The sequence below is a fragment of the Bombina bombina genome, unplaced genomic scaffold, assembly GCF_027579735.1.
Source record: "Bombina bombina isolate aBomBom1 unplaced genomic scaffold, aBomBom1.pri scaffold_2386, whole genome shotgun sequence".
NCBI classification, from domain to species: domain Eukaryota; kingdom Metazoa; phylum Chordata; class Amphibia; order Anura; family Bombinatoridae; genus Bombina; species Bombina bombina.
Window position 1 is genome coordinate 1,572 of NW_026512374.1, and position 16,849 is coordinate 18,420.

Here is a 16,849-nt window from a genome sequence, read left to right on the forward strand (position 1 = left end):
AAATAGGGCTGGTGGTCTTCATATTTTTCCAGGGCTGCTTTTTATTCCCAGTCCAGCCCTGGATAAGGATGTTCCTCAGAGTACAGTATATTTTGAGCATAATTGTGCAAGATGAGAGGCTTCCAGCTGTATAATAGCAGCTTTTGGAGCACTGCTCTGACGTAAAATAATACAAATAACAGCAATTTGTATTTGCAGAACAGAAGTGAACAATTTTTAGTTAAGTCTCTACTCCAGCTTAAAATGAAATGGGAACATACAGTTTGAAAAACGCCACAAGATGGCATATGGGTAGGAATTGGAGGTATCGGTTTAAGTATCGGTGCATTTGCACGAGTACAAGTACTCATGCAAATACTTGGTATCGGCACCGATACCGATACTAGTATCGGTATCGGTGCAACCCTAGTTTGTATAATCCACTAAGGACAAAGGATTCGGTATTATGATGGGGGAGACATATGGCTGTAGGAAGTTGCAGAAGAGGGAAATGTTGATAAACAGAGACTTGGGAATTATTATTTCTGGGGATCTACAGGTAGGTAAGTGTCTAATTGATATAGCAGCCCAGTAGGAAAGAACAGCAAGACGTGTGTATAGAAAGACCCCTTAATAACTGAACAGGAGCATTTATTTTATTCTTACATTAGTGAGGTCTTATCTGGTTGGGAACCGATTTCACTACATATTTGTCTGGCCATAAAATATGTGTGAAAGCTGATTTTTATATGGATGAGTGCAGCGCCCCTTTAATGTAATGATAACATAGGTATTAGTACAAATGAGATTTATTTTACAGGAGGAACCTCTCTAGTCTCAGGTAACCTAAGCCAGTAACAATCTCGCCAATAACAGAAGCTAGGTTATGGGGCCGAATTATCAATGTGCGAGCTGACATGATACGAAGTAGCGTATCATGTCCGCTGCACATCACTAAATGACGACAGCATACGCTGGTGCAATGACGCCCCCTGCAGATTCACGGCAAATTGACCGCTAGCAGGGGGTGTCAATCAACCCGATCGTATTTGATCGGGTTGATTTCTGTCCGCGGCCTCAGAGCAGGCGGACAAGTTATGGAGCAGCGGTCTTTAGACCACTGCTTCATAACTTATGTTTTCTTCTGTTCAGGCTCGCCGGAAACAAGGGGCATCAAGCGCTGTTCGGAGCGTGAAAATTCAGCCCCTATGGGTGTTCAGTTTTTTGTAAATGAGGAACCTGAATAGATTTTTATTTTGTACTTGCTAAACCGAAAAACAGATTTTATTAGCTCTGTTAATTTGATTTAAAATATAGATTTCATTATAAATATTTTTCATATAAACAAATCTATATCAAGTTATATAATAAAGCATCTACTCAAGTTTAACAGTTACAAAATGTATGTGTTTATGTCTGTGTTTATATCTGTGAATCTATGCGTGTCTGTGTTTATATCTGTGAATCTATGCGTGTCTGTGTTTATATCTGTGAATCTATGCGTGTCTGTGTTTATATCTGTGAATCTATGCGTGTCTGTGTTTATATCTGTGAATCTATGTGTCTGTGTTTATATCTGTGAATCTATGCGTGTCTGTGTTTATATCTGTGAATCTATGTGTGTCTGTGTTTATATCTGTGAATCTATGCGTGTCTGTGTTTATATCTGTGAATCTATGCGTGTCTGTGTTTATATCTGTGAATCTATGCGTGTCTGTGTTTATATCTGTGAATCTATGCGTGTCTGTGCTTATATCTGTGAATCTATGTGTCTGTGTTTATATCTGTGAATCTATGCGTGTCTGTGTTTATATCTGTGAATCTATGTGTGTCTGTGTTTATATCTGTGAATCTATGCGTGTCTGTGTTTATATCTGTGAATCTATGCGTGTCTGTGTTTATATCTGTGAATCTATGCGTGTCTGTGTTTATATCTGTGAATCTATGCGTGTCTGTGTTTATATCTGTGAATCTATGCGTGTCTGTGCTTATATCTGTGAATCTATGTGTCTGTGTTTATATCTGTGAATCTATGCGTGTCTGTGTTTATATCTGTGAATCTATGTGTGTCTGTGTTTATATCTGTGAATCTATGCGTGTCTGTGTTTATATCTGTGAATCTATGCGTGTCTGTGTTTATATCTGTGAATCTATGCGTGTCTGTGTTTATATCTGTGAATCTATGTGTGTCTGTGTTTATATCTTTGTATATTTATGTGTTTATATCTATGTATCTATGTGTCTGTGTTTATATCTGAGTATCTATGCGTCTGTGTTTATATCTGTGTATCTATGTGTCTGTGTTTATATCTTTGTATATTTATGTGTTTATATCTGTGTATCTATGTGTCTGTGTTTATAATATGTGTATCTATGTGTCTGTTTATATCTATGTTTATATCTGTATCTATGGGTGCATATTTATATCTGTGTGTTTATATCTGTGTATGTTTATATCTGTGTTTGTGTATGTTTATATCTGTGTATCTATGTGTGTGTATGTTTATATCTGTGTATGTTTATATCTGTGTATCTATGTGTGTGTATGTTTATATCTGTGTATCTATGTGTGTGTGTGTGTTTATATCTGTGTATCTATGTGTGTGTGTGTGTTTATATCTGTGTATATGTGTGTATGTTTATATCTGTGTATATGTATGTGTTTATATCTGTGTATGTTTATATCTGTGTATTTGTGTATGTTTATATCTGTGTATTTGTGTATGTTTATATCTGTGTATTTGTGTATGTTTATATCTGTGTATGTTTATATCTGTGTATGTTTATATCTGTGTATTTGTGTATGTTTATATCTGTGTATCTGTGTATGTTTATATCTGTGTATCTGTGTATGTTTATATCTGTGTATATGTGTGTGTTTATATCTGTGTATATGTGTGTGTTTATATCTGTGTATATGTGTGTGTTTATATCTGTGTATATGTGTGTGTTTATATCTGTGTATATGTGTGTGTTTATATCTGTGTATATGTGTGTGTTTATATCTGTGTATATGTGTGTGTTTATATCTGTGTATCTGTGTATGTTTATATCTGTGTATATGTGTGTGTTTATATCTGTGTATATGTGTGTGTTTATATCTGTGTATATGTGTGTGTTTATATCTGTGTATATGTGTGTGTTTATATCTGTGTATATGTGTGTGTTTATATCTGTGTATATGTGTGTGTTTATATCTGTGTATCTGTCTGTGTATGTTTATATCTGTGTATATGTGTGTGTGTGTTTATATCTGTGTATTTGTGTGTGTTTATATCTGTGTATATGTGTGTATGTTTAAATATTTGTATCTATGTGTGTGTTTATATCTTTGTATTTGTGTATGTTTATATCTGTGTATCTATGCGTGTGTGTTTATATCTGTGTTTTTGTGTATGTTTATATCTGTGTATCTATGTGTGTGTGTGTGTTTATATCTGTGTATTTATGTGTGTGTGTGTGTTTATATCTGTGTATTTGTGTGTGTTTATATCTGTGTATCTATGTGTGTGTGTGTGTTTATATCTGTGTATATGTTTATATCTGTGTATATGTTTATATCTGTGTATATGTTTATATCTGTGTATATGTATGTGTTTATATCTGTGTATTTGTGTATGTTTATATCTGTGTATCTATGTGTGTGTGTTTATATCTGTGTATTTGTGTGTGTTTATATCTGTGTATCTATGTGTGTGTGTGTGTGTTTATATCTGTGTATATGTTTATATCTGTGTATATGTTTATATCTGTGTATATGTTTATATCTGTGTATATGTATGTGTTTATATCTGTGTATATGTTTATATCTGTGTATATGTTTATATCTGTGTATATGTATGTGTTTATATCTGTGTATTTGTGTATGTTTATATCTGTGTATCTATGTGTGTGTGTTTATATCTGTGTATATGTATGTGTTTATATCTGTTTATGTGTTTATATCTGTGTATGTTTATATCTGTGTATATGTGTGTGTGTTTATATCTGTGTATTTGTGTATGTTTATATCTGTGTATTTGTATATGTTTATATCTGTGTATCTATGTGTGTGTGTGTGTTTATATCCGTGTATATGTGTATGTTTATATCTGTGTATATGTATGTGTTTATATCTGTGTATCTATGTGTGTGTGTTTATATCTGTGTATATCTGTGTATTTGTGTATGTTTATATCTGTATCTGTGTGTTTATATCTGTGTATATGTGTGTATGTTTATATATGTGTTTATATCTGTGTATGTTTATATCTGTGTATGTTTATGTGTTTATATCTGTGTATGTGTGTGTGTTTATATCTGTGTATATGTGTGTATGTTTATATCTGTGTATTTGTATATGTTTATATCTGTGCATTTGTATATGTTTATATCTGTGTATCTATGTGTGTGTGTTTATATCTGTGTATATGTTTATTTCTGTGTATATGTGTATGTTTATATCTGTGTATCTGTGTGTGTGTGTTTATATCTGTGTATATGTGTGTATGTTTATATCTGTGTATTTGTATATGTTTATATCTGTGCATTTGTATATGTTTATATCTGTGTATCTATGTGTGTGTGTTTATATCTGTGTATATGTTTATTTCTGTGTATATGTGTATGTTTATATCTGTGTATCTGTGTGTGTGTGTTTATATCTGTGTATATGTGTGTATGTTTAAATATTTGTATCTATGTGTGTGTGTGTGTTTATATCTTTGTATTTGTGTATGTTTATATTTTTGTATTTGTGTATGTTTATATCTGTGTATCTATGTGTGTTTGTTTATATCTTTGTATTTGTGTATGTTTATATCTGTGTATCTATATGTGTGTGTGTTTATATCTGTGTATCTATATGTGTGTATGTTAATATCTGTTTATCTATGTGTGTATGTTTATATCTGTGTATTTGTGTATGTTTATATCTGTGTATCTATATGTGTGTGTGTTTATATCTGTGTATGTTTATATATTTGCATTTGTGTATGTTTATATCTGTGTATCTATGTGTGTATGTTTATATCTGTGTATCTATGTGTGTATGTTTATATCTGTGTATCTATGTGTGTGTGTTTATATCTGTGTATATGTGTGTGCGTTTATATCTGTGTATCTTTGTGTGTGTGTTTATATCTGTGTATATGTGTGTATGTTTATATCTGTGTATATGTATGTGTTTATATCTGTGTATGTTTATATCTGTGTATATGTATGTGTTTATATCTGTGTATCTATGTGTGTGTATGTTTATATCTGTGTATCTATGTGTGTGTATGTTTATATCTGTGTATCTATGTGTGTGTGTGTTTATATCTGTGTATCTATGTGTGTGTGTTTATATCTGTGTATATGTATGTGTTTATATCTGTGTATGTTTATATCTTTGCATTTGTGTATGTTTATATCTGTATCTATGTGTGTGTGTTTATATCTGTGTATATGTGTGTATGTTTATATCTGTGTATCTATGTGTGTGTATGTTTATATCTGTGTATATGTGTGTGTGTTTATATCTGTGTATCTATGTGTGTGTATGTTTATATCTGTGTATATGTGTGTGTGTTTATATCTGTGTATATGTGTGTATGTTTATATCTGTGTATATGTATGTGTTTATATCTGTGTATGTTTATATCTGTGTATCTATGTGTGTGTATGTTTATATCTGTGTATATGTGTGTATGTTTATATCTGTGTATCTATGTGTGTGTATGTTTATATCTGTGTATATGTGTGTATGTTTATATCTGTGTATATGTGTGTGTGTGTTTATATCTGTGTATATGTGTGTATGTTTATATCTGTGTATATGTATGTGTTTATATCTGTGTATGTTTATATCTGTATATCTATGTGTGTGTGTTTATATCTGTGTATATGTGTGTATGTTTATATCTGTGTATCTATGTGTGTGTGTTTATATCTGTGTATATGTGTATGTTTATATCTGTGTATGTTTATATCTTTGCATTTGTGTATGTTTATATCTGTGTATCTATGTGTGTGTGTTTATATCTGTGTATATGTGTGTATGTTTATATCTGTGTATCTATGTGTGTGTGTTTATATCTGTGTATCTATGTGTGTGTGTTTATATCTGTGTATATGTATGTGTTTATATCTGTGTATGTTTATATATTTGCATTTGTGTATGTTTATATCTGTGTATCTATGTGTGTGTGTTTATATCTGTGTATCTATGTGTGTGTGTTTATATCTGTGTATCTATGTGTGTGTGTTTATATCTGTGTATATGTATGTGTTTATATCTGTGTATGTTTATATATTTGCATTTGTGTATGTTTATATCTGTGTATCTATGTGTGTGTGTTTATATCTGTGTATCTATGTGTGTGTGTTTATATCTGTGTATCTATGTGTGTGTGTTTATATCTGTGTATCTATGTGTGTGTGTTTATATCTGTGTATATAATAAATATATAAATTGGTGAGAGTGTGCTAGCAGCAGCAGGGGATGTGTCACTGGTATAGGCAAATATTGTGAATATAATATAAAAACAATAAAGCAAATAAGTGATATAATACAAACACATTTATTTCAATAAACACATAAGTAAACTCCTAATTTTATGACCGGTCTTAAATATTAAGAACTAAAAGAGTAAAGACAAGTTTTTCAATTATTTAAAAATGCTATTGCATAGAGTTAAAAGAAAATTGGGGATTTACATATACAACTTGTTTGCAAGTTTAGAAATATAGTGGTGCACCACTCTTTATGCTGCGGTAGTAGCTGAATAGCTGATATATCACCAATCCACCTTATTATTTTGGTACAAAAGGTTTGACTGTTTGCACACAAAACAAAGTAAAGTCACACTTTGAGAAGAAAAGTAAAATATGTGTATATATATGAATCGTTTCAATAAACGACTAGTCCCAATTGTATTTTCCTTTAAATATACGTTCCTTGTGCCTGTATAATTTCTTAGTTCTGAAGTTTACAAAGTGCCTAGTTTTATTTTGATGTAATAGTTTGTAGTTGGATCGGGTGTATGATTCGCACTATCGGCTACTTTACCTCTGCATGCCTTTCGGTCTCTTCGTGGGTATGTCTCCTCCACTCACCTTCTGGCATAGGTAACGCTGCAGCCTCGCTGATAGTCGTTTGATGTCACACACCAATTTTTTCTCCTGAAAGTAGATTTGCGCACCATTAAGAATTCCATAATCCATTCTATATCTGTGTATATGTATGTGTTTATATGTGTTTATCTATGTGCGTGTGTGTTTATATCTGTGTATATGTGTGTATGTTTATATCTGTGTGTGTGTGTTTATATCTGTGTATCTATGTGTGTGTGTGTGTGTGTTTATATCTGTGTATATGTGTGTATGTTTATATCTGTGTGTGTGTGTTTATATCTGTGTATCTATGTGTGTGTGTGTTTATATCTGTGTATATGTGTGTATGTTTATATCTGTGTATGTGTGTGTGTTTATATCTGTTTATCTATGTGCGTGTGTGTTTATATCTGTGTATCTATGTGTGTGTGTGTTTATATCTGTGTATATGTGTGTATGTTTATATCTGTTTATCTATGTGCGTGTGTGTTTATATCTGTGTATCTATGTGTGTGTGTGTTTATATCTGTGTATATGTGTGCATGTTTATATCTGTTTATCTATGTGCGTGTGTGTTTATATCTGTGTATCTATGTGTGCGTGTGTTTATATCTGTGTATATGTGTGTATGTTTATATCTGTGTATGTGTGTGTGTTTATATCTGTGTATGTGTGTGTGTTTATATCTGTGTATCTATGTGTGTGTGTGTTTATATCTGTGTATATGTGTGTATGTTTATATCTGTTTATCTATGTGCGTGTGTGTTTATATCTGTGTATCTATGTGTGTGTGTGTTTATATCTGTGTATATGTGTGCATGTTTATATCTGTTTATGTGTGTGTGTGTATATGTGTGCATGTTTATATCTGTTTATCTATGTGCGTGTGTTTATATCTGTGTATGTGTGTGTGTTTATATCTGTGTATCTATGTGTGTGTGTGTTTATATCTGTGTATATGTGTGCGTTTATATCTGTGTATATGCATGTGTTTATATCTGTATCTATGTGCGTGTGTTTATATCTGTGTATATGTGTGTATGTTTATATCTGTGTATATGTGTGTATGTTTATATCTGTGTATATGTGTGTGTGTGTGTTTATATCTGTGTATATGTGTGTATGTTTATATCTGTGTATATGTGTGTGTGTGTGTGTGTTTATATCTGTGTATATGTGTGTATGTTTATATCTGTGTATATGTGTGTATGTTTATATCTGTGTATCTATGTGTGTGTATGTTTATATCTGTGTATATGTGTGTATGTTTATATCTGTGTATATGTGTGTGTGTTTATATCTGTGTATATGTGTGTATGTTTATATCTGTGTATATGTATGTGTTTATATCTGTGTATGTTTATATCTGTGTATATGTGTGTATGTTTATATCTGTGTATATGTGTGTATGTTTATATCTGTGTATATGTGTGTGTGTGTGTTTATATCTGTGTATCTGTGTGTATGTTTATATCTGTGTATATGTGTGTATGTTTATATCTGTGTATATGTGTGTGTGTTTATATCTGTGTATCTATGTGTGTGTGTGTTTATATCTGTGTATATGTGTGTATGTTTATATCTGTGTATATGTATGTGTTTATATCTGTGTATGTTTATATCTGTATCTATGTGTGTATGTTTATATCTGTGTATATGTGTGTGTGTGTGTGTGTGTGTTTATATCTGTGTATGTTTATATCTGTGTATATGTGTGTGTGTGTTTATATCTGTGTATGTTTATATCTGTGTATATGTGTGTGTGTGTGTTTATATCTGTGTATGTTTATATCTGTGTATATGTGTGTATGTTTATATCTGTGTATATGTGTGTGTGTGTGTTTATATCTGTGTATGTTTATATCTGTGTATATGTGTGTGTGTGTGTTTATATCTGTGTATATGTGTGTGTGTGTGTGTTTATATCTGTGTATGTTTATATCTGTGTATATGTGTGTATGTTTATATCTGTGTATATGTGTGTGTGTGTGTTTATATCTGTGTATGTTTATATCTGTGTATATGTGTGTGTGTGTGTTTATATCTGTGTATGTTTATATCTGTGTATATGTGTGTATGTTTATATCTGTGTATATGTGTGTGTGTGTGTTTATATCTGTGTATGTTTATATCTGTGTATCTATGTGTGTGTGTGTTTATATCTGTGTATATGTGTGCATGTTTATATCTGTTTATCTATGTGCGTGTGTTTATATCTGTGTATGTGTGTGTGTTTATATCTGTGTATATGTGTGTATGTTTATATCTGTGTATCTATGTGTGTGTATGTTTATATCTGTGTATATGTGTGCGTTTATATCTGTGTATATGCATGTGTTTATATCTGTATCTATGTGCGTGTGTTTATATCTGTGTATATGTGTGTATGTTTATATCTGTGTATATGTGTGTATGTTTATATCTGTGTATTTGTGAGTGTTTATATCTGTGTATTTGTGTATGTTTATATCTGTGTATGTTTATATCTGTGTATTTGTGTATGTTTATATCTGTGTATTTGTGTATGTTTATATCTGTGTATTTGTGTGTATGTTTATATCTGTGTATGTTTATGTGTTTATATCTGTGTATTTGTGTGTTTATATCTGTGTATTTGTGTGTGTTTATATCTGTGTATTTGTGTGTATGTTTATATCTGTGTATGTTTATGTGTTTATATCTGTGTATTTGTGTATGTTTATATCTGTGTATTTGTGTATGTTTATATCTGTGTATTTGTGTATGTTTATATCTGTGTATTTGTGTATGTTTATATCTGTGTATTTGTGTGTGTTTATATCTGTGTATTTGTCTATGTTTATATCTGTGTATTTGTGTATGTTTATATCTGTGTATTTGTGTGTGTTTATATCTGTGTATTTGTGTGTGTTTATATCTGTGTATTTGTGTATGTTTATATCTGTGTATTTGTGTATGTTTATATCTGTGTATTTGTGTATGTTTATATCTGTGTATTTGTGCATGTTTATATCTGTGTATTTGTGTATGTTTATATCTGTGTATGTTTATATCTGTGTATATGTGTGTATGTTTATATCTGTGTATTTGTGTATGTTTATATCTGTGTATTTGTGTGTGTTTATATCTGTGTATTTGTGTGTGTTTATATCTGTGTATTTGTGTATGTTTATATCTGTGTATTTGTGTATGTTTATATCTGTGTATTTGTGTATGTTTATATCTGTGTATTTGTGTATGTTTATATCTGTGTATTTGTGTATGTTAATATCTGTGTATGTTTATGTGTTTATATCTGTGTATTTGTGTATGTTTATATATGTGTATTTGTGTATGTTTATATCTGTGTATTTGTGTATGTTTATATCTGTGTATTTGTGCATGTTTATATCTGTGTATTTGTGCATGTTTATATCTGTGTATTTGTGTATGTTTATATCTGTGTATTTGTGTATGTTTATATCTGTGTATTTGTGCATGTTTATATCTGTGTATTTGTGTTTGTTTATATCTGTGTATCTATGTGTGTTTATATCTGTGTATATGTGTGTGTGTGTGTGTTTATATCTGTGTATATGTGTGTGTGTTTATATCTGTGTATATGTGTGTGTGTTTATATCTGTGTATATGTGTGTGTGTTTATATCTGTGTATATCTGTGTATTTGTGTATGTTTATATCTGTGTATTTGTGCATGTTTATATCTGTGTATTTGTGTTTGTTTATATCTGTGTATCTATGTGTGTTTATATCTGTGTATATGTGTGTGTGTGTGTGTTTATATCTGTGTATATGTGTGTGTGTTTATATCTGTGTATATGTGTGTATGTTTATATCTGTGTATTTGTGTATGTTTATATCTGTGTATCTATGTGTGTTTATATCTGTGTATCTATGTGTGTTTATATCTGTGTATATGTGTGTGTGTGTGTTTATATCTGTGTATATGTGTGTGTGTGTGTGTTTATATCTGTGTATGTAGATTAAAAAGAAAATGGGCGCCTCATAGTGAAATCCATATATGATGTGTATATATCTGTGTATGTTTATATCTGTGTATTTGTGTGTGTTTATATCTGTGTATTTGTGTATGTTTATATCTGTGTATTTGTGTATGTTTATATCTGTGTATTTGTGTATGTTTATATCTGTGTATTTGTGTGTATGTTTATATCTGTGTATGTTTATGTGTTTATATCTGTGTATTTGTGTATGTTTATATCTGTGTATTTGTGTATGTTTATATATGTGTATTTGTGTATGTTTATATCTGTTTATTTGTGTATGTTTATATCTGTGTATTTGTGCATGTTTATATCTGTGTATTTGTGCATGTTTATATCTGTGTATTTGTGTATGTTTATATCTGTGTATCTATGTGTGTTTATATCTGTGTATTTGTGCATGTTTATATCTGTGTATTTGTGTATGTTTATATCTGTGTATTTGTGTATGTTTATATCTGTGTATTTGTGTATGTTTATATCTGTGTATTTGTGTATGTTTATATCTGTGTATCTATGTGTGTTTATATCTGTGTATCTATGTGTGTGTGTGTGTTTATATCTGTGTATATGTGTGTGTGTGTGTCTATATCTGTGTATTTGTGCATGTTTATATCTGTGTATTTGTGTATGTTTATATCTGTGTATCTATGTGTGTTTATATCTGTGTATCTATGTGTGTGTGTGTGTTTATATCTGTGTATATGTGTGTGTGTGTGTTTATATCTGTGTATGTAGATTAAAAAGAAAATGGGCGCCTCATAGTGAAATCCATATATGATGTGGAAAAAGAAGAGAAAGAATATAACTCACAATTTTTTATGGCACTTATTCAGTGCAGATGAACAGGCCGACACTTGATGTAGTCAGCTAACTGGATACTAATCACGTATCAGGGTAAGAGCTGTTCTCAGATCTCAGAATGGTTTGTGTCCAAGAAAAACCAAACAACGTGTGTTGGCAGTGTGTAGGATAAGGATTGTTATGTACTTGGAAATACGATATACCTCCGTGAAGATAAGACTTGTTCTGTGTGAGTAAAAAAGGCAGACACCTCCGTACAAATTAAAAACAGGTTTAATATTGCAACGCGTTTCTCGACTTAATAACACAGTCGTTTCATCAGGCATAAAATGACATATACAAACAGGTAAAAAGGCGCTTCTTAAGCTGCCACAATGTGTTTCATTGGTTCTCCAGCGTTTTCAAATAATCCAATGGGAAAAGGAGGTAAAGTTTGTCATATGTAGGGTCTGATATAAACTGAAAGTGTGTACTTGGAAATTAACTAATTAGCTGCCAAAACATATAAATAAAAGGATTGTTTGTTTAAATGATCAAATATCTTATATATTACCTTTGTCAAAAAGACTGAGTGTATTGAAGATTTGTATATTGCGTAAAAGGTTTATACTAAACCCCATATCATAAATAATTATGGAAATTTGAGAAATCGCAGGATAAACTATGAAAAACAGTAACATCAAAAATGCTCCTTTGTATAGATATACTTTACTTAAGCCAATACTCACATTATTCATTTTAATATAATATCTATTATTGATTATTTCAATTATTTTTTTGAGAGTTCACTTACCATTCATACACATTATTTATTTTTGTATTCTATTGTATATTATCACATCGGTCACATCACATTTTTGGTATATTTATATTCATTTTTTTAGTGCGCCACCTTCCTAGGTGTTTTATCCCTTAGTTTTTCAATGTGCGTGTATGTGTTTATATCTGTGTGTCTATGTCCGTGTATGTGTTTATATCTGTGTGTCTATATGTATGTGTGTGTGTGTTTATATCTGTGTGTCTATGTGTGTGGGTGTGTTTATATCTGTGCATGTATGTGTATGTGTATATGTGTTTGTTTATCTGTGTAGTGTTACCTGTGTATGTATCTGTGTATGTATGTCCATTTGTGCGTGCATGTGTGTGCTTGTGGGCTAATTTATGCGTCTATATATGTGCATGTATATGTCTTTGTGTGCATGTGCGTGTTTTTAGTGGATGTGTATCTATGTAAATTTTGTGTGTACGTGTGTGTTTATGTGCTGATTCAAGTGTATGTCTATATATGTGTATGTTTACGTGTACTTTTGTGTGCATGTTTACGTGTCTCTCTGTACATTTGTATGTGTCTATATATGTATGTGTGTTTGTGTATATTTCTGCATGTGCATACATGTGTCTCTTTGTGTGCATGTGTTTATATCTGTGTATGTGTCTATGTACATTTGCGCATGTGTATATGTCTTAATTTGTGTGTGTCTCTATATACTGTATGTACGTGTGTCTATGTACACAATCGGCCGCTAACAGGGGGTGTCAATCAACCCAATCGTATGCAATCGGGTGGATTGCTGTCCGCCGCCTCAGAGGTGGTGGACGAGTTAAGGAACAGCGGTCTTAAGACCACTGCTTCTTAACTCCCGTTTCCGGCGAGCCTAAGGGCTCGCGCGGAAACAGATACATTGGGGCCAATTGACGGCTTGATAAATCGGCCCCTATGTGTGCGTGTGTATGTAAATATTATATATCTATATATGTGTGTTTGAGTATGTGTGTGCATAAGTATGTAAATATTATTTATATATGTTTGTGTGTGTTTGTGTATGTATGTATATATGTTTATTTGCCTGTGGCGTTAGTGTTACGGAGCAGGTTGTGGACATTCACAGGTTACAGACACAGTGGGACAGAGCTTCTGGCAATTCCACAATATGGAAGGCGGTTGTTATTTCGCCAATGTTGGTACTTGTCAACAACAAATGAGGTATATAAATAAATCTATGATTATGTAAGTAATATGTATTCATTTAAGGCACTTAATGGTTCTGATTCTTAGGGTTTATAATTCTTATATGACCCTCTTTAACAGTAAATGAGGCATAGAGAGGGGCAGGAAACGTACAATTGAGCGTGTGTAAGCATCTGATGGGTTTAGACATCTCATAAAAACAAAGTCTCCCAGCCTCATAGTCCAGAATGACACCAAGTCTGCTAATGGACGCCTTGTCATGTAAAGCAATTTGTTTGTCTTTATGGAAGACAGAGAGCTTCCCACCAGACTTGCATAAATACCACGTGCTACTTGCAAAAACAAAAACATTTGCAGACTCAAAATAGGAAACTCCAACTTTCCAGTCTTCTGACCCACTGGTTTGTACTTCCCAGTAATGCTTTCCTGAAGAAAAGCTTCCAGCGCTTAATACATGAAAAGGTTTAATGGTCATTTGTCTGTTGGGTTGTAAAGTATTTGTGTTTGTAGCGGTTTTCAGATCCTCTGAGACATCAATATAGCTCCCAGCTGTCTTTATATCCAGTAATATATCGGCCATCTCTGGAATATAAAATCCTTTTGCTGCTTCCATATGATGCAGGTTATCTGCAAACATCTCAAGACTCTTATGTAAAAACAGTGATATGTGGACCTCATCCAGATCTGGATTGGATTCTACATCTTCTTGTTCATCTTCATTATTTTCAGACTGTGAATCATAGAGTGCTGTACATTCATTCAATAAAGTCAGTGGATCAGTCATGTTATTTAGTGTCTCAAAGTATCTTAAATCTTCTGAATAGTTCTCTAAAGTTGTTTCCAGCTCCTGAATCAGTCCAGAGATTTGCACTGAGACCTTCTCCTCCTGTCTCACAATCTCACTCACAACTTTCTCATGAATGATTCTGATCTGTTTTACAATAACCTCAAACAAAGCAGCCACCTTGTTCTTCATACCCTGGGCTCTCATTTGAAAACCTCTTGCATTTCCCTCTAGGATTTCTATTCTCCTTTGAGTCTCTTCTTTCTCTGAGATGATTCCTTCTATAGCAGCTTTGACTTTCTCCTGTGTGCTTTTAACAGCATGGTTGATAAGTTCCACCTTGTGGTTCTTGTGCTCCCCCAGCAGACAGCAGGAGGTGCAGATGGACCTGTTGTCCTGTGAGCAGTAGTATTTCAGGACCTCTTTGTGTACTGAGCATTTCATGAGGTCTAGGGAGCCAGTAGGGCTGACTAATACATGTTCTACTGACTTGCTGTGCATGTGCATGTGGTTCTCACATAGGGAGGCCTCACAGAGCAGGCAGCTTTTCACAGCCACCATAGGGAAGTCAATACAGTAGGAGCAATAGATCAGATCGGGTTTGCGCTCTTGCTGCTGATGGGTAGACGTGAAATGCTCTACAATGTTACACAGCTTCCGCATCTTCATGAGGGAAGGCCGCTCCTGGAATTCTGCTCTGCATTCAGGGCAGGAATAAGCTTGGGCGCGTTCCCGCTGGCTATCAAACACAGAAGCAATACAGTCCCGGCAGAAGTTGTGCCCGCAGCTCAGCATGACAGGGGTGGTGTAAATATCCAGGCACAGGGAGCAATTTAACTCCTCTCTCAGAGCCACAGACGCCATGCTGCTGGGGATAGAAAGGGTTAACTTCAGTCACTTTTATCTTTACTGACCCTAGTCGTGTGATAAGGGGGAGATTATACCCGAGAATTACTAAAGCATAGGGTTGCCAGGTGACCGTTTCGTTACAATGGTTTTCCTATGAGCTGCTTTACCCAAGCCCAGCCCGTGACAACTCAGGCTCTGCTCAGCTGACCGGACCATCATCTGACCCTGACAGTGTGCGGAGCCTGAGATGATACGGTCGGACCCTCTCTCCCCTCTGCCTGTAAGGGCACTGACGTGTAACTTGCTGTGTCGGGCGTCGTCACGTCATCACGCGGGTCACGTGAGCGTAGCGTGACGTCAGTACAATAGCACGGAGAGAAGAAGAGCCGCTCTCAGTTTGTAGCTAGTCACAGTGACTGAGTACTGAGCTTTCTTCTGAGCCAGCATGAAATAGTGCGCGCTCACTGCTGCCCAGCCAAGGGAATAGACTGTGTGTGTGACTGTTATTAAACAGTGTGTGTGACTGTTATTAAACAGTGTGTGTGACTGTTACTAAACAATGTGTGTGACTGTTATTAAATAGTGTGTGTGACTGTTATTAAATAGTGTGTGTGACTGTTATTAAACAGTGTGTGTGACTGTTATTAAACAGTGTGTGTGAGTGTTATTAAACAGTGTGTGTGACTGTTATTAAACTGCGTGTGACTGTTTGTTATTAAACAGTGTGTGTGACTGTTATTAAATAGTGTGTGTGACTGTTATTAAATAGTGTGTGTGACTTATTAAACAGTGTGTGTGACTGTTATTAAATAGTGTGTGTGACTGTTATTAAATAGTGTGTGTGACTGTTATTAAACAGTGTGTGTGACTGTTATTAAATAGTGTGTGTGACTGTTATTAAATAGTGTGTGTGAGTGTTATTAAATAGTGTGTGTGACTGTTATTAAACAGTGTGTGTGACTGTTATTAAATAGTGTGTGTGACTGTTATTAAATAGTGTGTGTGACTGTTATTAAATAGTGTGTGTGACTGTTATTAAACAGTGTGTGTGACTGTTATTAAATAGTGTGTGTGACTGTTATTAAATAGTGTGTGTGACTGTTATTAAACAGTGCGTGCGACTGTTATTAAATAGTGCGTGTGACTGTTATTAAATAGTGTGTGTGAGTGTTATTAAACAGTGTGTGTGACTGTTTGTTATTAAACAGTGTGTGTGACTGTTATTAAACAGTGTGTGTGAGTGTTATTAAACAGTGTGTGTGAGTGTTATTAAACAGTGTGTTTGAGTGTTATTAAACAGTGTGTGTGACTGTTATTAAACAGTGTGTGTGACTGTTATTAAACAGTGTGTGTGAGTGTTATTAAACAGTGTGTGTGACTGTTATTAAACAGTGTGTGTGAGTGTTAT

General features: G+C 33.3%; 1 protein-coding gene across 1 annotated transcript; it reads right to left on the bottom strand.

Moving 5' to 3' along the window:
• Window positions 1-13,875: 13,875 nt before the first annotated feature.
• Window positions 13,876-15,456, bottom strand: LOC128644264 (E3 ubiquitin-protein ligase TRIM21-like). The gene has a single exon (XM_053696939.1). The coding sequence runs from the start codon at window positions 15,454-15,456 to the stop codon at window positions 13,876-13,878; it is 1,581 nt and encodes a 526-aa protein (XP_053552914.1).
• Between the last annotated feature and the right edge of the window lie 1,393 nt (window positions 15,457-16,849).

Coding starts and splice junctions, on each gene's coding strand:
- LOC128644264 (XM_053696939.1), bottom strand. CDS start 15,456: ATGGCGTCTGTGGCTCTGAGAGAGGAGTTAAATTGCTCCCTGTGCCTG.